At 41.2% G+C, this 27,267-nt stretch overlaps 2 protein-coding genes across 2 annotated transcripts; one reads left to right on the top strand and one right to left on the bottom strand.

The window, feature by feature from the left end:
• Positions 1 to 2,581: 2,581 nt before the first annotated feature.
• ca7 (carbonic anhydrase VII) lies at positions 2,582 to 7,922 on the bottom strand (the record flags this gene model as incomplete). The annotated part of the gene is made up of 7 exons (XM_079288862.1): positions 2,582 to 2,701; positions 4,270 to 4,425; positions 4,538 to 4,600; positions 4,931 to 5,026; positions 5,262 to 5,380; positions 7,194 to 7,391; positions 7,886 to 7,922. 7 exons carry the CDS (start codon positions 7,920 to 7,922, stop codon positions 2,582 to 2,584), a joined length of 789 nt encoding a protein of 262 aa, XP_079144988.1.
• Positions 7,923 to 9,026: 1,104 nt separating this feature from the next.
• nae1 (nedd8 activating enzyme E1 subunit 1) lies at positions 9,027 to 15,942 on the top strand. Its single transcript, XM_079288386.1, has 20 exons — positions 9,027 to 9,117; positions 9,545 to 9,648; positions 9,738 to 9,798; positions 9,893 to 9,923; positions 10,072 to 10,143; positions 10,498 to 10,577; positions 10,961 to 11,070; positions 11,825 to 11,934; positions 12,028 to 12,090; positions 12,210 to 12,273; positions 12,363 to 12,454; positions 12,587 to 12,646; positions 12,763 to 12,896; positions 13,058 to 13,133; positions 13,550 to 13,589; positions 14,071 to 14,157; positions 14,263 to 14,355; positions 14,932 to 15,046; positions 15,138 to 15,187; positions 15,308 to 15,942. Exons 1-20 carry the CDS (start codon positions 9,068 to 9,070, stop codon positions 15,415 to 15,417), a joined length of 1,602 nt encoding a protein of 533 aa, XP_079144512.1. The 5' UTR covers positions 9,027 to 9,067; the 3' UTR covers positions 15,418 to 15,942.
• The last annotated feature ends 11,325 nt before the right edge of the window (positions 15,943 to 27,267 follow it).

Below are 27,267 nucleotides of genomic sequence, written 5' to 3'. Positions count from 1 at the left end.
ATTAAATCCTTGTGTCTGGTAAAAGACAGACCAGAGTTCTCACTGCATGTGGTACAACAGAGAGTAGATGCTGCCCCCTACAGGAAGACCTACACAAGTTGAATTCATTGTGCACAACACAATGTTGCCTCAATAAACTCAACTGTTTTCTAATTAAATGTGTTCGAACTGTAATTGAATCAATGGTGTGTTGTGTTTTCTGTACAAGTCTGTATTCTGTGGTTTCCTTGTGTTACATCCGGCCCCAATTTTTTTTAAACTCAGACTAGTTCAAATTGATACTAATAGAATGTATTCATCACAATCCAGCCTTTGACAGACCTTGCTAAACATTTCAATCCATTTCAGTTACAATATTTTCTTACAATTATCATTAAAATACCAGGATACAGATACACAATCTGGATTTTAGTCTGCAAATTAACTTCCATCTTGCCATCTGCTGGACAAATATTGTAGCCACACGGTGAAGCCACAAACTTGAATCAATTAAGATTTTTTAAAAGGTGTTGAAATGATACTTAACATACTTCCCACTGTCAAAACTGTAGCAGGAGAGCAAAAATCTTTCTTACAATTTCCTTAATGAATCTAAATGGGAAACTGTTTTTCAGAATGAATGCAATGACGTTGGCATATTTATTCACACAAAGTTGTTAATTTATGTTTGTGTATCTCTGGATGGCGAGGGGGAGCTTTCGACCTGCATGTACAGTATCTTATTTAAGAGGGCCAGAGTTACATGATAATCAACGCATCTACTTTATGTCAACAGATAAGACACTTTATTGATTCAAGACATTCTTTCTCTATTTGTCCCATTCAGAAAACCAAGACAGAAACACAGGTAGAGGAGCAAACAGGTGTTATGGCCTCCCTCCACATTACAGCCACACCCATGTGCATTTCTTACAATATTAGTCTTTTGATATTATCAACTATAAAACACTCTAGCATGCTAAATGCAAGGGCTAAATAGAACTGGCTAAATTGAAGCAGTTGGTAAATAATTGACTGTGATCACAGTCCATGTTCCATCTCTTCGTCCCTCTGGGCTACAACCTAGCTATTAATTACCTTGAGCCCTGTATTGCTACTTCTGATCAGTGAGTGTGAGTTTAAACATTTGCTTGAATGACAAATCTATTGTAGATACCAGGTGCAAGGTTCAGTTAGAGCGGCTTAAACAAAGAAGGTGAACAATGCTTGTTCTCCTCTGTCAACAACCTGCCATGTGCCGTAAACATACAAGAGCAGAAATCTGCTGTTTGGTCTCGCAAAGGCTAGAATATCCCAAATGATCAAATACAGAACGATGTGTTTCTATGTAAATATCACCTCTGGGATTCTTGCTTTAAATCGGATGAGAAAACACTGTAAAACTAAGTTATTTTATTTATTTCATTCAGCAAACATCATACGATTTGGAATCATAAAATATATACTTAAACCACCCAAAAATTACAATTTGAATGTTCTTTCACATAAACAACCTACATAATTACAACTGAGGTGCCATTCTTCATGTGTGCGTTTATTGTATGGGAACAAAATAAGTGCATCACTGCCATACCTCTGCATTAGTACAATCTAGGTCTAGCTGCCATAACTCTCCCAAGTGAGACACCATGCAGTTACATACTGGACTACACACACGTGTTTCTCTTAGTGCAGCTTCATAGGTGAGCTGTTGATAACAGTGTGTATCATGTCCTGCATGGTAGAAACACAGCACAGGGACATGAAACACTTCAGGTAGGACGCAGTTTAAAGCCAAAGATTTAGTTTGATTGAAATATTGAAATCACACAGCATCTTGTTGGAGCTGTAGGAGACAAAAAATAAATCCCAAATGAGAAATAGCTGTGAACACATTATTTTTAGAATGCTCTCCAGATTTAAGTAAAATCGATCACCCTGCTGGGGACGAATATCTCAAGTCTCTTGAGCTCTAAAGGACCAGAGACTTTCATGCTCTATGTCATGTCCAAACGGAGCACCTTCAGTTGGGATTGTTGGACTGGAAGGAATCTATGGCCATAGGGACTGGGAATCCACCAGCAATGGGATGGATCAACTGGGGATCACGCGGGATCAGTGAGGAGGCCGAGACTGTGAATCTGCAGACGGCAGAGCGGTATGATACTAGTCTGCAATATAATATAATATAATAGTCACATGATAGCAACTTACACAAGCTTGCTTTTGCAACACATCCAACATTTAAATCTTTATTAACATATCGCTTGTTATAATAATATGAAAATATCTCCAAATAGAACATAGTAGTCAAATAACAAACAGTTAATATTATTATATTGCTTAATGACATCCCTTTTATTTTTCCCTAAAAACATTAAAAAACTGACTCCTCACTCTGCCATTGAAGCTTCTGACCAGAAGAGGTACACATGCACGTCAATGTGCTGGCAGTGATGAGAATTACTCTTCTGTACAAAGTAAAATCAGAAATCCTCGGGACAAGCTACCCATGAGGTAATAAAGTACAATCAAATCAATGCATTTACTGTTGTCAAAAAGAGCCTTTGTTGTCTACGACTTGAGATCTCTGGGGGTCACATTAATTGGAGGAACGCACTTTCCTGCCTTTGAGAAGCTGGGGAGGCCTGAAGTTGTTTTCCATGCGCGTCCTCTGATCCTCTTCCTCTCCGGTGAACAAAAGCATTCTTAACTTGCCCAGCTACATTGGAGAGACAGAAAGAGAATTGTCTCCTTATATTTTTGCAACGAAATAAAATTTCTGTTGCTGAACAGGCTCTGTGTACAACATTAGCTCCATACCAGACACTGGTGAGACTGTGTACGTTATTGTCAACAACTCCCATTAAAAGACCAAAACCAACAATACATCAATATGTCTCTACCCATTACATTGAATATTATCAGATATATTCTTCATGCCCCTTTCAACATTTTAAACCAGCCACACATAACCCTCTTTTTGTCATTTCCTTTCCAGCTCTACGTCTACCATTATGAGGTGAAATTAAAAACAAAATAATACCCTGTTATGTAAGGGCTTTTCCCTGCTGCGTCTCCATGCAAGCATTTCTCAATTAAAGCCCTGCACACATCCAGCCATCCATCCATCAGGGTAATCAGCTGGAGGGGATCAAAGGCTTGAGACCAGAGTCATAGGTTGTTAGGCCAGTTGCCTAGCTTAAGCCTCACCCCCAGCTATGCTACACACATGGGTTTACAGACAGATCGCTCATGGCTACACCCGAGGTGCCAGTCATTAAAACTCACGATTCCTCATGTACAGTCCTTGAGTTAAAAATGTGTGGGAATATAATCCAGAGCAGTCGCACAGGGCCAGCTCACAGAGGGACCTGGAAGGCATGAGCTGCACACATCCGGTTCGTCAGCTTAACTTGTCATCAACCTGGAGTTACTGGACCTAAACTCTCTGATTAAATTCAGTGCAAAGACGGGTGACTAAAAACAAGTCAACCCTACACACGGCAACCCCCATGAATGATGCTCGCTCTTGTTCTGGTCTCTAAATATAGCATCATGCTTGGCAAATATCTGGACATCCTACAGCATAGAGGTAAACCCCTCCCCCACAACTACTGAAACCTAGCATACTGATGCTCAACTTTAGATCGACAACAAAAGAGGCAGCGGATCGTTGCAGCCTAGCGGAGCATAGCCAAACATTATGCAGGCCGGGGAACATGGATGTCACAACTGACTGATCAACTCAGCTCCACTGACTTACAGCTAAAGCATACCAGTACATGTCTCCAGGTATAAACTGTTATTTAAATCAGAATCTGCCTTTTATATTTAAAAACTACACATTTTGAGAGAAGATTAGAGAAACATGGGTGCAGATCATTAGCTACACGTAATATATGAAAGTAATCAGTAATACTCAAAAGCGTTGAACATACATCAATGTGCAGTTGGGAATTACGAAAATATAATATCTGTTTTGTATAAAATCATATCACTGTCTTGATTCAGATTTGAATATCTATTTGATGTTTTTCTAATTTATTTATATATAAGAGATGTTTTAAACTTTTATAGAACTGTAGATCCCCTTTTAAGCAGTGGTGGGAGATCTAGTTGTAAGGAAATAGATCTTGTGCCAGAAGGGTTTCCCACTACTGGATTGGGGTTAATGCAGTGTATGAATGGCTGCGCCACATGACCTGGAATAATAAATAACTACTGCAGTGTTTTACGTGCTGAAAATCTGGCATCTATTAAAGGAATATGTTTGCAACACACACACACCTGTTTTTCCGACACTGCGATTGGCTCCTTCACGACGATCCAAATGACGCTCTCATGCAGAGGGGGTGTGGTCAGTGATCCCAGGTAGGTCCAGTAGTGGAGGCTGCTGGGCAGGAGGCACTTTGGGTTGAAACCTTTGAAATCTGCAACACTGCCCTTTAACAGAAATAATAAGACAACAGCTTTTATAAAAGGCAGCAAATGACGCCGAGAGCAGGTCATAAACCACAAGAATATTACAATTAATAAAATCCAGTATAGTGCTCACCTTAAACTTCACTGTGAACAGAGCGTCTGTTATCATGTGGAGCCATCTATGGTCGTCACCTGTCTTATGTAACAGACGACATTGCTTTTGAATTTGATTTGTGACTTGCGGAAGGAATCAATATAAAATCTTTAAACATATATAGTCTACAAAACATCACAAATCTTCATTTTTGTTGAAGCTGACACTTATCTAAAACATAGGTTGCAGCATCAAAACACTGGTGACGGTGACGGTGAAAAATAAAAAATAAAAAACTGAGTTGCTAGACAACAACTGTTCAAGTTGCCATGACCTAAAAAACAAATGTGAAATTGTTACACGAATACAAAATGTAGAGAAAAGGGGGCACAGGGATGGAAAATGGGACTGCAGTTAAGAGAAACATCTTACTTCCAAAAAGATGCCGAGGACAGCAAGGCCGTCAGGAGCTGTTGCCGCCTCCCCAAACGTCTTGTACTTGACAGCATTCCAGTGTACTAAATGAAGCTAGAGGGGCAAATAGGAAGAGAGAAAGAGAGACATGAATAAAAGTGGCTTTTATAGTTAAATATATTAAATCAAGTCATATATACCTTTGATATACAGATGCAAAAATATGGTAATCTTAAGCATCAAAGCCGGTGATTTTATTTCATACCAAAATATGTTCCCACATATACCTTACTACACTTTAGTCAAAAATGGGTTATTCTGTGATTAAAACACTGACCCAGACACTGACCTCAGAAGCGTAGCTATTTCCTGCGACAGTGTGTTCAGAGCCATGACAGCCCTTTCCGCCCCAGTGGAAGTGAAACTGTTTCAGCCTGTAGGGGTTGTCAAGAGGGCCTCCCCGGATCACTGTAGAAGATGAGATGTAGGGAGAAATAAAATGAAAACAGGTTCAGTATCCCCCCCCCCCCCCCACTGTCTGTGGGTGTTGGACAAAATGCCTTACAGCAAAAAGCTACAGAGCATCCTGTGTGAGCTTGGTACCACTGCAGGATGAGTCAACCTGGCAACCCAGCATACTTTCTTCAAATTCTAACTCCCAATCTGAGACATGAGCACCGACAGAAAGGCCGCCTGCTTTACCAACACATCTATCATAAGAGCTCTGTGGCACAAGCTTTAGTTGGAGACACAAATAGACACTACTATGCTAAATAAAGCAACGGCAAAGCTACTTTTAGCTTGGTTATAGATTTAAATTCAGGATTATTGGCCAACAAGGATGAACAGTTAACTTTCATATATGTCATGATGACGTTCAGCCTATCATCAGAATAGTACAGACCGTGTTCAGAGCCTATGGCTAGCACTGCTGGGTATGAACGCCAGTCTAATCTGACTGTTATTCATTGTGATGCTGCTGACATCCTTCTGACAAACAGGCCACACCAGTCCAGGTCAGATTAGCTAGGCATGAATGGAACGAGGAGCAAAACACTCATCTGGTCCGTATTAACATATAGATGTGGATGACCACAAGAACAGTGTGATCCGTTAGAAGAAAATCTGTAAAGTAAAATGAATTATGCATCTTGAATATGAGGCAATGAGTAGATCGCCATTTATAAATAACTGATGTGTTGAATAGGGTATTAAAAGGTGATAATGTTGTAAATGCAAACATTAATAATACCTAAAAGAAATGCATTAACTATAATTAACCCCGTCATGTTTGTTATTCTAACATTGAGAGACAGATCTTTAAACTCGAAATATAATATATTTTTAAAAATTTGGATTACAATATTTGTCCGTAGGTCTTCACAGAGACGTATCCATTTTATTTCATCCTCCTTTTCTTACCCAAAGAACAGTGACACAGAACACCGTCACGTGTGAATATATGCATGTGTAGACCCAGACCAAGCCACATGGGGCAAACTGACAACAGCAGGTTTAGGGGATTTGTGCGCCTCATTTAAACAGTGCAGAAGTGCTGAGGAAGTGCATTAGTTTTCCTACAGGTCTCCACCTTCATTAATTACTTTCGGTGATAGTTACTTGCTTGCTCTGCGGAAACTGAGCCAAACAGCCCAACATTTCTGAGCTTATCATTCATGTTAATGACGGGGTGGTTAACATGGATCCACCCAGTGATAAAAGCAAATAGGGTCATAATAACCATTGAGATCACCCGAGGTTATTATCTCTTGTCCAGCAGACAGATGCTCATAGAGTTAACTGCTGGCTGCATTTCCCTGCAGCATAATCAGGGGATTATTTGTAACCTTTGATTATGGTCAGTTATGCACATGGTTTGCACTTTTTTTTAAATCAAGGTAATCCCACCTTTCAAACTTACATTTATTGAAAGCAAACTTCTAGCGCAGATTTCCACTGCATGCGGCTGACAACAGATACCGGCTTATCCCTGAACCGTTATCTCTGTCAATAAATCTCTTATAGACATAGTTCATATCATAAAAATGTATAATCTCTGCCAAGATGTTACGAACCATTCACAATTCTGTTTTTATTGTTGTTTTCTTTATTCACCACATCTAGACCTAAGAGTGACCTCTGTAGACTGTGCAGATCTAAAAGCAGAATGCATTTGAACTGATTAGTTAGTTTTGTTTGTAGGTGGGATTTCTGCATTCTCCTCCAAAAGAGTCAACTGTAAATTTTAAGTAAATGCATATAAAGACCAGCTTTTTCTCACCCGAGCGGTCATCCGAGTCCTCAAACCCCACAACAACGGAGTGTCCATTGTTGGCGATTTTGATGGAGGTGCACTGATCGTAGTTCAGGACAATCGGACCCAGACTGGGGTCATGTGAAGCCTGATGAGGGACAACGTCAATGGGAGACTGCCGGTCCCCCTGGGCAACGGGGTAGTTTCTGTGCCACACAGAAGGACCTTATCATAAAAGAAGACCGTAAGAACTCAACAGATAATTTATTACAGTCTACAGATAATGTACACACAGCACTGCATGTGTGCCTTCAGCTTCAGCTCTCTTGGTGAAGTTCAATTCTGAAAAAAAATCAATACCCCATGAATAAAACATAAATCAGTGATCAATTGACTAGAGACTGCCTCTTCCACACCAAACAACGTGCCACAGTAAGTGGAGCAACTTGTCTTGAATTGGCCATGACACTGATGCAATGCAATGTCTCGCACTCAAGAGTCCCGTGCAAATCGGTTGGAAAGTCAGTTTAATTTAAAGTAACAGCAGGCATCCCTTTAAGCATGTGGCTAATCTCGCATTAACAGCGTTGCTCCTCTGCGTGCACCCCAGCAACAAATAAACAGTAATCATGCATGTTATTGTCGGATATACGGTTAATTGCCTCCACTGTGGATCATGGGGAAAGCAGTAAAGAAAGCTGCATGCTGTGAGATCTTACCGTCCTCTTTTCCATATCCCCAGTGATTCCCTGTCATCGTCCCTGTAAGCGGATTCAACTCTGACCAACTTGTCGGTGTCTGACTTCTGCACTCCGGTGCGCCGGTGAAATACGGTCACGGATATCAGACCATGCAGCTATTGATGAAGTTTATGTCGAGGCCGAAGGGGAATGGCAATTATCCCTTTTGTAACACGCCCCTTTACGCCCACACACACACGCGCGCACAGATACACACACATTCCACACTTGTCGGAGGTTTTACAGCTTAGTTGCATTAGGTCAGGTTTACAATATATAATGTTTTTTCGATACTAAAATTAGAATAAAATCATCATCTGCTAATTAGACAAAATCATCAATGTAGACCATGGGTTATAAATACACAATTTAGAAGGGAAAATTACCATCAAAAAGTACAAATACATGTGTAACGGTCATAAACGAACATTAACTGCTTTAATACTACTTACATTCTTTTTTTCGTCGTTGTTTTTTTGCGGCTGTTTCAAATCTTTGATCGTACCCTTTAAATATTTTTCAAACATTTTTTTTCTGAAGATACGCTGGACAATGAACCAATGCATTTATATTTTATTGTCATATACAGCACTGACATGCTGACTGTATATCAAATGCACTGTTATTAAATCAATGCTCGCGCTGATACGATTACAACTGTAGGCGATTAATTGATCAGTCAATTAAGAAATATATTTTCATTAGGCTTATGATTTAGAGCAAAACATGGTTCGAAAAGTCTCTGGTTTTAACTTTTAAGGGTGAGGATTTGCAGCTTTTCTCACATTGAATAAGCCTATCTTTAGGTGTGTCCTGACGATAGAATTAGCAATTTGATGACATCACCGTGGGCTTCAGAAAATGTTTCACTAAATAAAAAACGTCCAGATGAATTGATTATGGAAATAATCGTTAGAGGCAGTACAATATCAGGTACTTGTACATACATTAATTCCCGGTAAGGGGGCTTCTGTTACTTTATTGTTATTAACACAATATTTACATTATTATTTTACTTTAATGCCAGTTAAAGTCTCCAAATATGGGTGAAAATGTGTGTCGAAAGTGCGCAGCCGGCTTTTAACACGGGTATGTTTGTGTCGAATCTGTCTTTGAGGAAGTTAAAATGCGTCCGTAGACTTCACTCATTGAACAGATACCATGGCAGCCACCAAAGCCTCCAAAGAACAGAAATACGACAGGCAACTCAGGTAAATATAAACTTTAGCGTAGGTTTCATATTCCTTCAGCTAACTGTCCTGCGGGTTTCATTTGAGAGGTTCCAGAAGAGGCATGAGTGCTAACGTTAGCCAGCATTAGCTTGCTATTTGCGTTATGGTGAATACAGCACCGGTGAGCTAACACGTTAGCTGTAAGGCTAGTAGGATGTGCTGCTCTGTTGTTGTGCTTGGTGTTCAGAATCAGACATGGCAGTTTGTCTAATGACAGCCGTCACTGACATCATGTAACCCTATATCCACTGTGTTTGATGGTTGTACAAGTGTAACAATACATGGTAGTCGAATGCTAGAGAAGCTCCATACGAGCTGGCTTAAGTCCTTCTCGCTCGGTGGCTTGCTGTGTTTTTACAGCGGTTCGGGACGGATTGTGGCAACACGTGTCCATGTTGTGTTTCAGACTGTGGGGTGACCATGGTCAAGAATCACTGGAGAATGCACACGTCTGTCTCATCAACGCCACAGCGACTGGAACAGAAATACTGAAGAATCTAGTACTTCCAGGTAAAACAGATGTGGCTCCTTGTCGGTGATGATGCTGCAGGTGCTGACGAAAGCATCTTTCTGATTCAATTCATTGATCTCTTTGTCAGGTATTGGAGCGTTCACCATAGTGGATGGACACACAGTTTCTGGGGAAGATGTTGGAAACAAGTGAGAACTTATTTGTTTTTTTAAGTTGATCTAAGCTTGAATGTAGTTGTTATTTTGTGTGTTCATGGTTGACCCTCTTGATCTTGTCTTGCAGTTTTTTCCTTTGCCACAACACCATTGGAAAGGTATGTTTTGCTGAAGCTATTTAATTTATGTTTTAGGAACATATGCAAGTCTACACGTAGATGCACAATTTCCTTTCCTATTTCCCATCTGAATCCCTCCTCGGTTATTCATAAAGCCGTTTTTGACCTTTTAGTTTTGTTGTTGCAGAACAGAGCACAGGCTGCCACTGAGCTGCTACAAGAACTTAACAGTGATGTCTCTGGAAACTTTGTGGAGGAGGTTGGTATCGTTTAAGTGTTGACATGATGCCACATATTTCTTTCCCAATGGTTATGTTTCAGTATATGAATTGAGCCGATCCCAGCTGGCATTGGGCGAAGGCAGAGTACACCCTGGTCGCCAGGCTATCGCAGGGCTGACACAGAGACAGACAACCATTCACGCTCACATTCACACCTACGGGCAATTTAGAGTAATCAATTAACCTAAGCTGCATGTCTTTGGACTGTAGGGCCACACCAACGTGCAGCCTCTGAATAGTTCATGTGCTGTGTAAATCTGTAAATGAATTGGATCAGTGTCACTGCTCTGGTAGTGACGGAGATCCCTCTGTATTTTCTGTTACTTCTGCAGAGTCCAAACAAGCTTCTGGACAACAATCCAGAGTTTTTCCACAGGTTTACCGTCGTCATTGGGGTCCAGTTGCCAGAAAGGTATGAGATATAGTTCATCTTCACTCTCACTTTTTACTGTCGAAACCTATAGTATGCTGAATTCAAATTTTTAGTGTCATTTCAAAGAACGTCCGTCATGGATGGAGCCTTGAGCACTTTGGCTGGGTTTGATGTTAATGGAACAGTGCGTAGGATTTAGGGTGATTTAATATCTATGTCTTTGTTTTCATTGGTGTATAATCACCTGAAACTAAGAATCGTTGTGTATTTATAATTAGCTGTTTATTTCGATGACTATGTCCTCTTTAGGAGTCCAACATTTGTTGCACCGCCACATTTTCTACTGTTAAATTGGCTTGATTTGTTTTTGCTTTATTTTGTCGAATTAACTTGTCATTTTGTTTCCTCTGACATCCGCACAGCACATGTTTGAGGCTCGGCTCCGTTCTGTGGAGTGCCTCTGTACCTTTCCTGGTCTGTAAAAGCTACGGCCTGATCGGCTACATGAGACTGGTGGTGCAGGAGCACACGGGTTAGTTCAACAGCAGTTCACTTGGAATCACTTCTCGTATTATGAAACGATAACACATTTAATAACAACCCAAATATATAATTAATTAATGCTTTCACTTCGCAGTTGAGCATGAACTCGTGAAAATGCAAATGCGTCACTGTGATGAACAACATGTCATAAATTACACTCTATAGTCCTGAGTGTTTACATTATTGTAAACATACATTATTGACATCTTATCTGCCTGCATACACGCTTTTTGCTTCATGGTCATTTCACTGTGGCTCATAGTTTACATGTAAAATTAGAAGATTTAAAAATGTTTATTGACATTTTATTTCGTTTTATTGTATTATGTTTATCAGAACAGACAATCACACTGAACAGTCACAGAATCCCTTAAACGATGAGCAACAAAACCAATGATGCATAAAAACAACCAAAATTAACTTCACAACAATCTTTGTGTCCTAAAAGCAAAACTAATAAGCACCAGAATAGAAGCAATAAAAGCCTTCACAACAACAAAAACATAACATCAAAACACAATCAAACTGCCAGGACCTGCTTGTCATATTTTATTTGGTCACCTTACTCCATAGATGAACTCAGATCTGCCGTTTAAAAACTCCTCTAGGTTTTGACTGCTTGATTCTTAATGGAAGGCTACTCCATAGTATTAAACAACGAGCTCCGGGCTACGCTGTTTACTTGCTGCAACTTGCATGAGCGCACGCTAGCCCTGGTGTTGTGACCATGCTTTTCTCTTCAGTGATTGAATCCCATCCGGACAATGCCTTGGAGGACCTGAGGTTGCTCCAGCCTTTTGCCGAATTCAAGAGCCACATTCAGTCCTACGAGCTTGACAGCATGGACAAGAAGGTGAGTACTTTAGGTTCAGCTCACTTGTTTATAGACATTGGTCAGTTTAAACTACACTTCACACAACCGATAGTGCTTTTATTTCATCTGCAGGATCACAGTCACACACCGTGGATCATCATCGTTGCCAAGCACCTGGAGAAATGGCTCAGTGAGGTACAGCACATTTTCTTTGGCCACGATGTCTGACAAATACTCAATCACTGACATGTATGCCTGTCTGCATTTGTAAGGGTTGCTGCACATGAACATGTCGCTCTATTTTGTCATTGTAGCACAACCGTCAGCCACCGAAGAATTACAAGGAGAAAGAGGCCTTCAGACAGTTTATTCGAGAAGGTATCTGTGAACCTCTGGATTGTATTTGCCTACAAGTTCAGTGACTTGGCTGTGTGACGTGTGTTTATGTGTGATGTGTGTTCCTTCAGGGATCCTGAAGAATGAGAACGGTGTCCCAGAGGATGAAGAGAACTTTGAAGAAGCCATCAAGAATGTCAATACTGCTTTGAATCCAACCAAGGTACCGGATCTCTTGGTTGTGTCCCATTCAACACATCTCACCTTTTACGCCCCCATTCAGTCCGTTTTGTACAGTGTAACATTTGCCCGTCTCTGGTGAGACTCCTCTAGCAACGTCTCTTGTTTTCCGCAGATTCCCAGTGCTGTTGAAGACCTCTTCAATAGTGAGGAGTGTAACAACATCACATCACAGGTTTTGACTTCTATTAATAATACACACATCGATATGTCATCGTTTCAGATAAGTTGTTTTTGAGACAAATGTTTTTTTGACGCGTGGAGTTAATTGTGTTGGTGTTTGTTGACCAGACTCCGTCCTTCTGGGTGATGCTGCGTGCTGTCAAGGAGTTTTCTCTCAATGAAGGCAATGGAAGCCTTCCTGTACGGGGAACCATCCCAGATATGATCGCAGACTCTCGGAAGTTCATCAGCCTTCAGAATGTGTGAGTGTGAAACATGTGGGTGCTAACTGTGGAGATAGATTTGTGGAGCAACAGAAAAGTACTCCTACAAATCCTCTGACGTGGTTCTATGTCTCGCTTTCTAACGGGTCGTGGTTTGATAATGTAGGTTTGTGGTGTTCGTCGTTTGTGTTTTATTTCAGTTACAGGGAAAAGGCCATGCAGGATGCAGCAGCTGTTTCTAAGCATGCAGAATGTCTGTTGCAGTCTGTTGGAAAGGTAGGATGTTCACGTTGTTCAGTAGTCACTGAATAAAGTTAGTTTAAGTTAGTCTGAAACTATCTTTAAGAATTTAGGGCTTAATTAATGCTTACTCAAAATAATAACAGTGACCATACATAACTGTTGTCGCTGCTATACAATTAAAGGCTAAGAATCAGCTGCTTCTTTCTATCCATCAAACAAATGGTGGTCAAGAGAAAATGTGCCCCGACAACAACATTGGCTGTTATTTCAGTTCTTTGTGTCTTCGTTGCTGCTTTTGAATCAGCGTGCAGCCGTGGTAATATTTAATTATGATAGCATTGATACATTTTGCCCTGAAATACTCATTTTATGGGTGAGTCTTGTGCTACTTGCACAATGTATTTGACTAAAATGGATGTTCCGCTGAATTTACTTTTACTTTCCACCAGCCACCAGAGAGCATCTCTGAGAAGGACATCAAACTGTTCTGTAAGTATTATGAAGTATGCATTTTATATTCAGTGGGTATATTTACATGCACACAAATCTGATCTCAGTCAGATTAATGCAATATGCTCTTTATACAATAGAGTGATTTTAGAGGCATATATTTGATATTGAGTGGCAGAGTACATCAGTACATTGGATGCAGCCTTTAATTACACTGCCTGATCTCATTATTCATGGTAATTAGTGTATTCATACAAACATGCATGTACACAGATTGGTATGATGCGTGAATCAAAACTGCCTCATGCGTGCATTAGTGTCACTCATTCAGCAGCTCTTCAAAGCACCACGTCTGTCATGTGTCGCCATCATGCAGTCGCGTTGCCTTCAAACGTTTTAATTGCTCTGAACATGGAGAGATTTAGATTTGTAATGCTGTCACTGTATGCCTCTGGACTCAAGATAACTCTCTCTGCATACAAGTGGAGCGTGATTGCTAACTGTAGGCGTCTGTGTCTAGGTAAGAATTCGTCCTTTCTGAGGGTGGTGCGCTGCAGATCTCTGGCTGAGGAATACAGTGTGGATTCAGTAAATAAAGATGAAATCAGTAAGTTGGAGATTCATTTACTTTCTGATTAAACTGTTCTGTCTTGTTTATTTACTATTTTCTCAAAAAATTATTTGCCTATTAACGATAGCTGCGTGTCCTCAGCCTCAAGCATGGACAATCCAGACAGCGAGATGGTCTTCTACCTCATGCTTCGCTCTGTCGATCGCTTCTATCAGCAGCACTCCCGCTACCCAGGTAAAGACGAGGTTCACACACATCTTTCTTTAAACACTTGAACAAGATGTAAAAAAAACCACCTACTGACTTGAACCCACACAACTCAGTCTAAATGTTGATGTACAACACCTTGAAAATGTACTTGCTCCCTTGGTGATTATATATTCCCCAGAAAATGGTAAGAGCTGCATGCCTATGTATTCACCCCCTTCTCTGATGCCCCTAAATACAATTTTAAAGTCACATAATTAGTTAAAGTTAAGTCCACCTGTGTGCAATCTAAGTGTCACATGATCTCCGAATACATACTGCTGTTCTGAAAGGCCCCAGAGTCTGAAACACCTCTAAGCAAGCGGCACCATGGAAACCAAGGAGCTCTCCAAACAGGTCAGGGACAAAGTTTTGGAGAAGTACACATCAGGGTTTGGTTAGAACAACAAAAAATATCCAAAACTTTGAACATCCCACGGAGCACCATTGAATTTACAAGTTACTGTAGATGATTCTTCCTAATGCCACTCTACAGAAACACAGTTATGTCATTCGTCTCGTTTATTTTTCGCCCATCTTTTACCACATGTCCTCTCTTACCAGGAGTTTATAACTACCAGGTGGAGGACGACATCAGCAAACTGAAGCTCTGTGTGAACAGCCTACTGCAGGAGTACAGCCTCAATGTCAACATCAAAGACGATTACATCCATGAGTTGTAAGTCACGGCCAGTGTTGGATTTACTGCTGAGAGTGATTGAGACTGTGCCAAATAATTCTGAACTTCTTTTGTTATTCCCCTTCTGCAGCTGTCGATATGGTGCAGCAGAGCCACACACAGTTGCCGCATTTGTGGGAGGTAATCTATTACCTCTCTTCAGGAATGAAAGAACCTAAGACACAACATGTCTCACCTAAACAGTGCTGATAAATCCAAGATGTTTATATGTTCTTTTTTTTTTGAATGTTGTTCCTGTAGGATCTGCTGCGCAAGAGGCCATCAAGATCATCAGCCACCAGTTTGTGCCCTTCAACAACACTTACATTTACAACGCCATGTCACAGATCTCTGCTACCTTACAGTTGTGAATACAGTCGGTGATCCTGAGTTTGCTTACAGAAATGATCAGAGAAAACAGAGCAAGATCAGAAGGACGGAGTCCAGGAAGACTTGCAATAGTTTTGCGAGATCCTTGCAAAATATTTTGGGTAAAAAACAAGACAACTATGGAGTGGACACACCCGTCGGTGCTTGCTGCAGACATGCTGCAACAACTTATTACCGGTAAATCTGAAATATAAATAATTTATTTCAATTACACAGTGGTTTAATCAGCAGGTAAATGGGCCTAAATCAGTCTGCACTGATCTATGAATGAATGTGATTCGTACAGTATCAGCTGCTTTATAGTATGAAAAGCTTCTCCTTCACTTCATGAAAACCCTGCTGCATTTGAAGGCAGCAGGACACTTACGGCCGGTTATGCGCGGCCATTAACGGTGATGACTTTTATTAAATTGCCCCCCCCCCCTCCCCCCGCCTCGTCCCTCCCTGGGCTCCGTACAAAAGACTGACTTGCGTTAATAAATCTACGGTGCAAAGTAGGAAAACTGTTTGTTTTTCTTGTCTTTTTTTTTTATCGCGTTCCAATGGGATAACTGCTAAATTGTGTGCACTAAACGTGAAAATGCTTCTCGTGCTGAATATCAGAGGTCACAGGTTTCTATCGACCATCAAGCTTTTTCTGATTCCCAAAAGGTCTTGAAGGGAGAAGTCAGGAAAGCACCGACATAACACTTTAGTGGCGGACTACACAGCTGGAGCTCAAACTTCCAAATTCAAAACTGTCGTGTAGTATTTTCATTTGTGAAACGGATGAAATATTACAATGTAGCAACACTTTGTTTACTTTCGTCACAACTGTCTCTTATTGCCTTTGGAACAAGTTTGTAGTGTTTGACTCTCATTGCTATGGAACATTTAATATTTAACCTGAACTTGATTATTTTGAATACAAAATTGAAGTTGCCACATAATAAACATGCATGTCTTACAGTGTGTGAAAATGATTTGCCCCTTGCTTATCGGCCAACTTTTTGATTTGCACCTGCATGTGTTCAAATAGTCTGGTAAACACTTTGAGTTGGAGTTTGTCAATTGTTGATTTATTTAACAGTTGCAACAAGCATTACAGTCATTCAGCCTGAATAAATGTTAGATGACAAGCATGAGAGCTTCTTGAGAAGCCCGTAATGTGACTTTCCCCCCTTGCAGGATTCAAATGAGACACAGTTTACGATGAGGTTTATCTAACACCAGAGGGCGCCCTTCCATGTTTAACTGTTTTACATATAGTCCAGAGATCTGTCTCACACTCACACCCTCCGTCTGAGAGAGAGGATAGAGCTTGTTGCCAAGAAGTGTTCTGGCCATTTCCTAAATGAAGATTTCATCCACTGATTATGTGTCCGTCCATCCACCCACACTGCCTCAAGATTATCGTGTAGTGCCAGGTTTATTAGGCCAAACCAGACAGTTTACCTTTTTGTTAAGTTAGAGACTGAAAAAAGCTTCAAGCTCAGTAAAATAAACTACATAATGTCATCAGAGGTATAACAGTTGTTCAACCCTATGCCTCTGCAAAAATAACCTGTTGTACGGGTTCAACCATGACAGGTTTTCTTCTTGTTCCCACTTCTGTCTGTGTCCCTCTTAAACAAACACTGAGGGAGTGGGGTTGTCTTAAAACACACCTAATGTTCCATGATCTGAGCGATGTGTGTTCTTGGTCATTTTATCCCTTAGTTATACAAGATGAGTTCCATTTTTATAATGTTGTGTTGGTAATCACATGTCCGATAGCAGTTGTCACTGCTTTTAAGCCCTTTCAAACTGCTAAACATCATTTGATTCACTTTTAAGCAGTTCAACATCTACTCCCTCTGTGGTTCTTTCTTGTGATGTGACTTCAAGACACTGCAGAAGGGGCACAAGGTGAAATATTTGATCAGTGTCGTCCAGCCAATTTGTACACAGCTGTGTCAACATCTAACATTCAGTGCTGAGCATTTTAAAAACACCGGGATGGCTTCAGTTATTGCACTGTATCTGCTTCACTGATAGTGGCTGGTGTGTCTCCTGAAACCTTCACTCTTGTTAGGATGGCTACTGACGAGAGATAACATAGAAACAAACAGGCCAAGAGGGTCCTATGCAAACATTTTTGGGCCTTTTTTTATTTACCTTTTTTTATTGAAGGGGTCATAGGGTAAACAAAGTGAAGAGAAATTAGAGCGAGAGGACAAGCATGATTATGAAGGGTAAAAAACTGATCATATCAAATCAATGTGACACAAAACAAACCACTACAACACAAATAATGCATACTTAGTTGCATAGAATGCTGGTGTATAGCTGAGCAGATGTGCAAATGTAAAGATGCATAAATAATTCATTTCATAATTAAAATAAAATGAATGCAAAAAAATCAACATCAAGACGTTTAATCCATGTCAGTAAAAAGCAGCATTTGTCTTATAGGAAAAATAATTTTCACCATACAATACCTCAATACATAAATGAGAAGTGTTGTGAGTTGAAAGTGATGCACAGTGTCAGAGTAGTCGTGCTTGTAGACATTCCTGTAACTACAAAACAGGGAAATGTGTCTTTATTATGTAATTAGGCAAGTGTACATATGCCACGTTTCAGTCAGCAGCAGGTTTGTTAGCACGAGGTTGATATTCTCCTCTTAGAACTGATGGACAAATGAAACACTTCAATGCACATTCAACTTCAGTTCATGCTGTGCTGTACATGCGTATGTATGTGTTTTATTTCTCTTGTGCTGTCCTGGAACATGTGGCTCTTTTCATAGTTGGCCTCATGGCTATCGCATGCCAGCAGGTGAGCATTTCAGGACACAGAACCTTCAGTACATACATGTTTCTCCTGAACAAGCAACGCAGCCCACAGTAAACGAGCAGGGTTGGTTCAAATTAATAGTGAGAACAAGGACCGCTCAATGCTAAAAATACTTATGAAGTCAGCTAACTGTCCCATGCCACACAGCATCTATCTAAAGTTTGCTGACATTATACCAGACCAAGTAGGACTGGAGCTGTAAATACCCTCAGTGAATTGAATTGAGCGCGTTATTGCTTAGGAGTTCCACTTTTCATACTTTTTCTTCTTTCAAAAGTTACATATAGTCTCACTTATATATATATACTTTTGGATATATATTTAGATTTATACTGTACATAGTCGTTAAATGTTTATGCTTACATCTGTTCTACTGTTTTTTGTTGTCCTTGTTTTTTATTTGATATATTTTTCCTGTTCATTTGTAAATTCTGTGTATGGACGTGGAGAGCACTGAAAACCCGGAGTCAAATTCCTTGTATGCGTACGCATACACGGCCAATAAAGCTGATTCTGATTCTGACTTAACTTAACATATTCTTTGGCCACTTGGGGGCAGCAGAAACAAGATGCGAACTCAACATCTATATCACAATATGAAGATGATATGGAGAAGGTTTCGAAGAGATTATTATCCACTGTTCTGTACTCTTGTATTTCACATAATGCAAATCATACTACAACCAAACCAACTCACGATTCGTCAACCAAATATGTAATTGTAAGAAACAGGTGCCAATTAACTCTACATATGATTTTTAGATTGACTTGAGTAATGTGTAGTTGGATTTAAAATGCCGCTAATAGAAACAGGATGGAAATTCACTGTTGCATCCATTCATTATCAAGTCTTCAGCTTCAGCTTATCTTGAAGCCACAGGAGAAGTCTAACAATAGATAGCGTGTGTGTCCCCACTTGTGTGTGTGTGTGTGTGTTTGGGGTTACTGGGGAGGAGGGCTGTTCGTCAATGCTTAAATCAATCAGTAAATCAGCAAGCACAGCCTGCAGAAGGGCCACACTGCCAATGGTGATTCTCACTAGAAGCTTCAAGCAATACCGAGAGAGAAAAGGGGGGGGGGGGGACTGGATGAGTCATCTTAGGGAAATTAAGGACATTGCTCAGTAAAGGTGGCAGACTGGTGGTCATATCTCCCACAAGGACGGGGGCTGTATGTCCCCTTGTCACACCCTGTCACTGGATTGGTTGTGTTTAAAAAAAAAAAAAAAAAGAGGACTGAAGGAAATAATAGGGGGTTGAGTGTGATGTCTTCTGGTGGCCCATAGCTGTTAGTTTGAGCCATTTACCTGGCTGGGGTCCAACTAGTTCACCTCCTCATGAGGCCCAGGCTGAATTAAAACAGGCCTGCCAGAGCCGTGTGGAGTATTCAGTGTGTTTGCTTGGAGATTGCAGGAGGCCGGCATACTTTAAACCTCTCAGGGGTCTGCTGAGGGCCTCTCCCTTCTTCCTACAAACAGATGGAGCTGTGACTGAGGAATGTATATGCACAATACATACACGTACACACAGACCTTTGTGAAAATGAAGGACAGAAAACCATCTACAATTAAATCTGATAAATACAAATGATTTGTCTGAGTGAATGAGCATTTAAGTAGTATTTATGAAATAATAAATTAGTACCACTGTAAATGTTTCACTGTGATGTACACTTGTCCAGCGGTTTAAGCCAGCCACAGTCTGTGAGGGTGGAGCTGTCCCATGCTGCCAGACCTTAATGGTTGTATGCTCTCCAGATGCATTGTTAATGAGTTCATGTAACACAGACACATAGGACAGTTGGCATCCAATCCACTGGTTGAGGAGGAGATATGAGAATGTCCTCTGCCAAAACTGGAAGGTATTTGAAGATCAATCCATCTCTCTTGGTTATATTCTGAATAAATACGGGATGCAATGCAATATACTGTATGCATACAGTACAGTACAGTACACACATGCAAGGAAGAGAGTCTGTGCTGCTTTCCCAGCTTAGCAAAACAAACTCACAGCTTACAGTGGGGCTCAGATCATTTGAGCTGGAGTTGTTGACAAAAACCTTCTTGTGATGTCAGTAAGTTGTAAATCTGTGCACTTTATGATTAATTCATACAATTATGTATCCTGCATTTATAAGACTCTGACAAACGTTGTTGTTTGTGAGTCAAGTAAAGCTGAGCTCAGACAATAACAGCCAACTAAATATAAAACAGATAATAATTATTAATGTGGGCATTGTCACAAAATATATGTGTCAGTTTGTGTTAAATGTTTTATATCCTGTAAATTAACAACACAAAAGGTAAATATCCTAACAACAATACGTTCACATAACTAACCCAAACGTGTGGTTGTGTGTGTTTGAGCGATTTGCATGTATCTGTGCGTGTAAAATGGGCAAAACACATCTGACATGCTGGCCACGTGAGATAACAATGATATCATGTTACTGCACGATTTTGATAGAGTGCATCAATATAATGTACGAGTCAGAACAGGACAGAGGCAGAAAACAAAGCTTTTGAGGCTCCTGTCAACATTTCTTCAACCATCTGAGATTTAAAAAACACTGTGGGATTACAGTTATTAGTATCACCTGTTTCCTGCAATGACAAGTCAGAATATCAGCTGTGAGGAAGGTCTAATTACATCAAACCTCAACCACACTATGCCCTGAACCTTACACTGATTCTGGAATATCGGTTTCATAGATTGACCATTTTATTGTGCTGATTATGTTATTTGGGGCAACATAGGCTGAGGTAGGGGAGGGGGGTTAATTGGCTTATTGTCTGTACACATTTACCCTCCATTCGTCTGGATTCATGTTCCATTAGCAGCCAGGCCTTCAGAGAGTCTGGAAGTCGGCGTCTCCAGATGGGGTCAGAGATTCAGTCCCCCCTGTGAGACCTGGGTGTCACGTTACACTCCTCCAATGCACACTTACAGGCACACACACACACACACACACACACCTATATACGCAACAAAAAGGGGCAGACATTCACTCTGATATATAGTAGGCAGAATATTTGAATGATTAATCTGCAATCTGCCCAACTTCCTGGTCCGAGTTCAAAAATATACAAGTTTTTACATTGTAGACATTCAGCCGATGATCATATCTTCCTATCTATCTTTGACAAAGCTGTGTAAAAAGGTCTGTGACAGCGTTGTATGTGGAAGTACGTTATGTTCCTTCAGAAGTACATGAACGTGCTTTAGAGTACATTCTCCAGGTGCCATTCTTATCTCTGTCGTCTGACATTCTCACCGCTGAGATCAGTCGGGAACGAGACGCCTGGAATTCCATTCTGGAGTAAAACACAATATTCCTCTGTGTCTCCATGTCTGTGTGTATGATGCTTTTCTCAGATACACATCGATATGAATAATGTCCTCACCTCAACAAACTATTGTCAGTTCCTTTTTTTTTTTTTACCGTGAGAGACATGTGAGGTTCGATCTGACACAAACACCATCAGGAGAGACGCTTGCACGTGCTACTCTTTGTCTCGACTCATTTTTCAAGTTAAGCATTAATGAGGACCACCTGTTTGGTGAAGCCACAACACTGAAAACACGAAGACAGAGAACTATGTCAGCAATGTGAGCAGTTTATGGAAGTTCCAGGTGGCGTTTGTGGTCGTGTAGGATTTGCATGATGGACATTGTTTAAGCCGATATACACCCTCATGTGTAAGTTGTGCTTTCTGCTATCCATAAAGCACGCCATGGAGATCCAGAGGGGTGTGTATATGTGTGTATGAGAGAGGGATGAGCTCCACAGGGGAGTGTTTATGAAGAGGAGATGTTCAGGGTGAATTCCTCAGATAAGTGACATGGCCTCTTTCTGTTCTGGATGAAGGAGAGCGCAGCACACCACAGGCTGTATATGGTAAACCTCAGAAACACAAACTGGAGCCCATTGGTTGTTAGTGTGCAGTGATAAAGTGGGTTGTAAAAGTGTTTTAGAGTTGCAACGTCACTACTGCAAGACCAGCCTCCAGAAGAAAAACCAGCTTAATAACATCAGCCAGTTAGCGATCTACCAGATGTGTCGTGTGATACACGATTCTACGAAAACGGTGGAAAAGGTGTCATTCATGAAACATGGCACCCACTAATACCAAGGTCAAAATCTCCCGCATCCACCCACACACTCTGGGAGTGGGTAAATCAGCTGCATGGGGCCCTATATATGGTGTCAGGCTCAGTTCATATCACAGCATTCTTAAGATTCCTGCCTGTAATTATACCAGCAGGTCTGATTCGACTTTATATCTTGTATCGACAACCTGAGAGGACGGTGCAGATCATCGCAGATCGTCCTCAGATCCTTCTATGTTCATTAACACGCAATAGAGAACAACCACCTCGTGAGGGGGAAAACAGAGGTCCCATCCGTTTACTGCACTTTTAAAACCAAAACATTTTGAGCATAACTACTGTCGCTGCTGTGTGAAGCCGACGTTTGTTTGAGTGTATACATGAGTTTGTGTGGCCACATGTGTGGGTATCTAGGCGTTTCGAGGTTAGATTTGCCCACGTGTGAATGTTTGTGCTTTGCATGTGTCAGCAGGCCAGTTTATACTCTATTGAACCACAGAGAGCCATAAAAGCAGCAGTGTGCCTGAGAGAGTGGAGGAGGAGGAGGAGGAGGAGGAGGAGGAGGAGGAGGAGGAGACAGGGAGAGGAAAGGGGTGACCTCAACAGGGGGCCGGTACAAATATGTGCTGTCTAATCCTCTCATTAGACAGCAGGGGGGGTGGGGGGGGGGGGGCAATTCAAGTGGAGGGTTGCACTGCCATGTTAGAAGACTGAGGCCTGTCAGAGTGCATGGGGAAAATGTTTGCGGCGGTAAGAATAGTATCTAGTCCGCACACACAAACACACACACACACACACACCACACTAGTGTTATTCAGCCAAAACATTCTCTGTAAATACAGAGTTCAAAACACACGCAGACAAGCGAATCTGTGCTGCTGATGCAACAGTTACCTTGCTTCCACAGCCTCTCTATCTCCCCGACATCGCTTTCTCCGTCACTCTCCAGGTTGAAACGTTATGTATTATTTGCAACTGTCATGTTACAACAGTCTATAATCGGTCATATATTTTAAATGAATGTTTGACAAGGTGTTGTATTCAGCTACTTCTGGACAAGCCAGAAATTTCAGTTTCAGTAATTTTGTTTGTTTTTATGTCTTAAAATGCAAAACTATCCTTTGAATGATAATTCAGGTTTGTTATCTATATTTGTAGGGTTGTCCATCCTTTCTACTGTTAATAATAACAAGAAAAACAAACAAGAAAACTATTGCCCAATCTGTCTTGTGTCAAAGTCTCTTCCCCCTCGAATATTGTTTCCCTTCCACACACACACAGTTTCCCACCGGCTGTCCTCCATGTTTGGGCTTGTGGTTAGGCCCTGCAGAGATAACTGGTCGGGGTCAGGTTACAATAAGTGGAAATAATAATCAATGGGGAAACAGACTTTGACACAACACATTAGAAACATTCATTACAGTTTACAGACAGACTTCTTTCTTCAATTTTGCTCTGCCATGCTTGCCTTATTCATTTCCTGTGTAATATTGGGATTATTACCAATATTACGAGTGGTGGTAGGAAGGTTTTGTTACCTTCAGACAGCCAGGTTAGTTGTTTTCCTCTGTTTCCAGTCTGAATGCTGAGGTAAGCCAGGCGGCTGCCTGATTTAGCTTCACGATTACAGTCATGACAGTCGTATCACCTTCTTATCTAACTCGTGGAAAGACAGTGAGTAAGTGTATTTCCCAAAAGGTTGCTGTCTCACAGTAGTCTTCAAAAGAGCCACCTTTGTTCGGTTGTGAGTTGTTTTCAACACAAGAAATCCTCGAGGCACAATACCTCTTGAGTTGTCTACAGTCTCTGCCTGCCCTCAATCTCCCACCACGAGCCTCCCTCTCCTCACCCCTTCCCCTCTTACAGGCACGCTTTGAAGAAAAACACAGGACGTCTCATCTCAAAGGAGTGTTTTACATTCCATGTCCTGCAGAGGCTGCGTCTGTACAATAGAACATTGTTTGCAGAGTTTTCGACAATAAGATCTTGTTAACGGTTAAGAAGGTTAATTCGCTGGAATCTCATATTAGTGTGAATATACAAATGCATGCTGGGTGTAATGCTGCTTGCCCACTTTTTTTCCACATGCACTTGTGTAATCTTATCATTCTCCTTAAGCCTCCTAGTTCAATAAGCAATGCGGTGAGGGTCAGGAGAAAGTCAGCAGCTTGTACTTGTTGCCCTGCAGCAAAAATATGAGGGATAACTCTTTGTTGTTTTTTGGAAAGAAAGTTATTGGGAACCTTTCTAGGGGGTTACCTCTTTAGAGTTACGCACACAGGGCAGCTCTCCTCCCACCTTACTGCCTCTCTGCTTTCCCTTGAGCATCAGCTGATTAGGCTTGCTAAGTCGTGTCAGAGCAGTTTCTTCGTTGCCTCTGTATGTCAGTAAGAGTTTGGAGTGATGGCGGGTCCTGACCTGCTTCGCCTGACACTTCTCCATCAGAAGTGCACAGCAGTGTTGGATCTGGGTCACACCCCAACCCCCAGTGCTGAGTCACTGTGCTGGCTCTACCTGTTCCAGCCTCTCGCCAGGCCGGTTTGTCAGCAGACAGAGCAGCCCAGTGAATGAGGGGAGGGAGACCCATCTTCATTGTTCACTTATTGTGTACATCCTTTCTACCTCAAAAATCTCCTGTAATTTTCCTTCTTTCACTAGATGGGAATTAGCTCTCAATCTGTCTGTTTTTTATTAGATTTCATGTTTTATATGTCTTTATTTGACATGGCCATGTTGACTACGCTGTCAAAATGTTCACATCTCTGTGAAAAAGTTCAACAACAGAGCTGAGAGTCCTTTTTTTCATCTAGTTATTTCTGATATCTAGTATCTTGGCATCCAAATTTTCTCAGATACTGAAATCTGGTTTTATGAATAGTGATAGACCAGGGACCCGTTTTACCAACTTTGCAACACACTGTGCAAGCCATGATTTGCAACACGTTCATTTTGTCCCATTTCTCAAATCAAAACAAACAGCACTCTTGCAACCATGCTTTACAAATGTATCTGCAATTTGAGATGTTACGGTTGTTTGTGAAATATGACGCCCCCCCCCCCCCCCCTTCTCGACTGTTCACAGGGTTTAAAGTAGACTGAAGTTACTATGAAAAAAGGTTTCTTCATTCCACTTTAAAATGAGATTCTGAGTGAATATATGTATACATATACACATTACTGGACTCTTGTCAATGGTTGCCATGACCTCGATGATAGATAATCAACACTGTCAAATGATTACCCTGCTGCAGTAACCCAGCAGAGACGGCGGTGATTCTCACTGAGTGCAACTTACACATGTAACATGTAACATTAGAGGGCAGTAGAAGTGGCTGAGTGAGGGGCAGGGAGGGTTACACATTACAGCAACAGCAAAAGCTATAATCAACATATGGCAGTTTATTGATTTCTTCTCATATGTAAAATAAAGGAGAGACACGTTGTGACAAATGAGCTCGCTTTGGGTAAATCTTGATGCTGCCAGGCAAAAACACTCACTCTTCTAAAACTTGTATCAGCCATGAAGAAACCTCTGGGCTTTTAATGTTTTTAATGGTAGTAAGAGCTTGCAGAAATTCCCCAACTGAAAAGGGAATATGTAAGAGAGAAAACTGCCTAAACTGCCATGGAACGTATTTTCAGTAGATAAACATGTTATATCAGATTATGCTCTATCATGTCAATACCAATAGAAAATTATTCCTGTAAGGCGACAGTGGGATCGACTGAATCACCATCCTTCACAAAGGCCTGGGGTGTTTTGTACTTGCCTGCCAGTCATTCTGCAGGGTCTTTCTCACAAGTTTCAGTAGGTTGGAGTGTGTGTGTGTGTGCGTGTGTGTGCGTGTGTGTGTGTGTGTGTGTGTGTGTGTGTGTGTGTGTGTGTGTGTGTGTGTGTGTGTGTGTGTGTGTGTGTGTGTGTGTGTGTGTGTGTGTGTGTGTGTGCAGAGAGTACAAAGCAGTAAGGCGCTGCCAGTGCCTGCATGCGGACATATGGCAGTGCCGGAGGCCAGGGGCATCATGGGGGGTGGAGGCACAGGGCACTGTGTGTATTATATGTGTGTGTTTACCATATGTGTGTGTGTGTGTGTGTGTGTGTGTGTGTGTGTGTGAGTGTGTGTGTGTGTGTTGGGATGAATCTATGACAAAGTTAAGGGATTTAATGAGGGATGCAGGGGGTCAGCAACAGAAGGAGGTCCCAGCACTTGCCCAGTGATTCTCTGTAAGTGCATCTGAAGGAGGGGCCAGTTTAAAGTCCTTGTTACTCTACAATAAGACCCCCCTCCCACCTTCCTCTAACCCACACTTTCCATCTCAGTCCTTTTGTCCACCGCCTTCACTTCAGTTTCTCTTTCATGGTCACTAGTGCAAAAATGCAGGCACCAAAAATATTTCTATAAGTGTATTATTAAAATATGTGTAAGTGCAGGTAGGAGGCTGAAAAGACTATGAACTCAATTTGGTTGTGTGTGTTGGTGGGGGTGATTGTGTTAATGTGTGTATGTGTTGTGTATCCAAGCTGGAGGGACTCCTGCCTGCCTCATTCTGAAAAAATAGCTGTAATTTTGTCTTGTATACAAAATGAGCCATACACAGACTGCTCATCTTTGAACGAGAAGGTCAATTATATGGTATATGGATGTTTATAATGGCCTGTCTGTGGGAAATCTCATGGCATGTGTACATATCATGTGATATAATTCATATGGAGCTTTGCTGGATAGGAGCGTGAGTGTTATTTCACAAATGATCATTGTGCTTTAAGGCAAGAATGTCTGCAATGTTCTTGTTTATGGCTATGGTGGTAAAACATGTAATCCCCCCCCCCCCCGAAATTGTTAATGCTTATTTGTTACCAATTTGGATAGAAAAAATCCCACTTTCTCCCTCTACATGCATCTCCCT

This window comes from Melanostigma gelatinosum (assembly GCF_949748355.1).
Source record: "Melanostigma gelatinosum genome assembly, chromosome: 2".
Lineage (NCBI taxonomy): Eukaryota > Metazoa > Chordata > Actinopteri > Perciformes > Zoarcidae > Melanostigma > Melanostigma gelatinosum.
The sequence above is the reverse complement of the archived record's forward strand: the minus strand, read 5'-3'. Positions and strand labels throughout refer to the sequence as shown.

Coding starts and splice junctions, on each gene's coding strand:
- nae1 (XM_079288386.1), top strand. CDS start 9,068: ATGGCAGCCACCAAAGCCTCCAAAGAACAGAAATACGACAGGCAACTC. Junction 12,897..13,057: donor TTCATCAGCCTTCAGAATGT/GTGAGTGTGAAA, acceptor GTTTTATTTCAG/TTACAGGGAAAAGGCCATGC. Junction 15,188..15,307: donor AGTTGCCGCATTTGTGGGAG/GTAATCTATTAC, acceptor TTGTTCCTGTAG/GATCTGCTGCGCAAGAGGCC.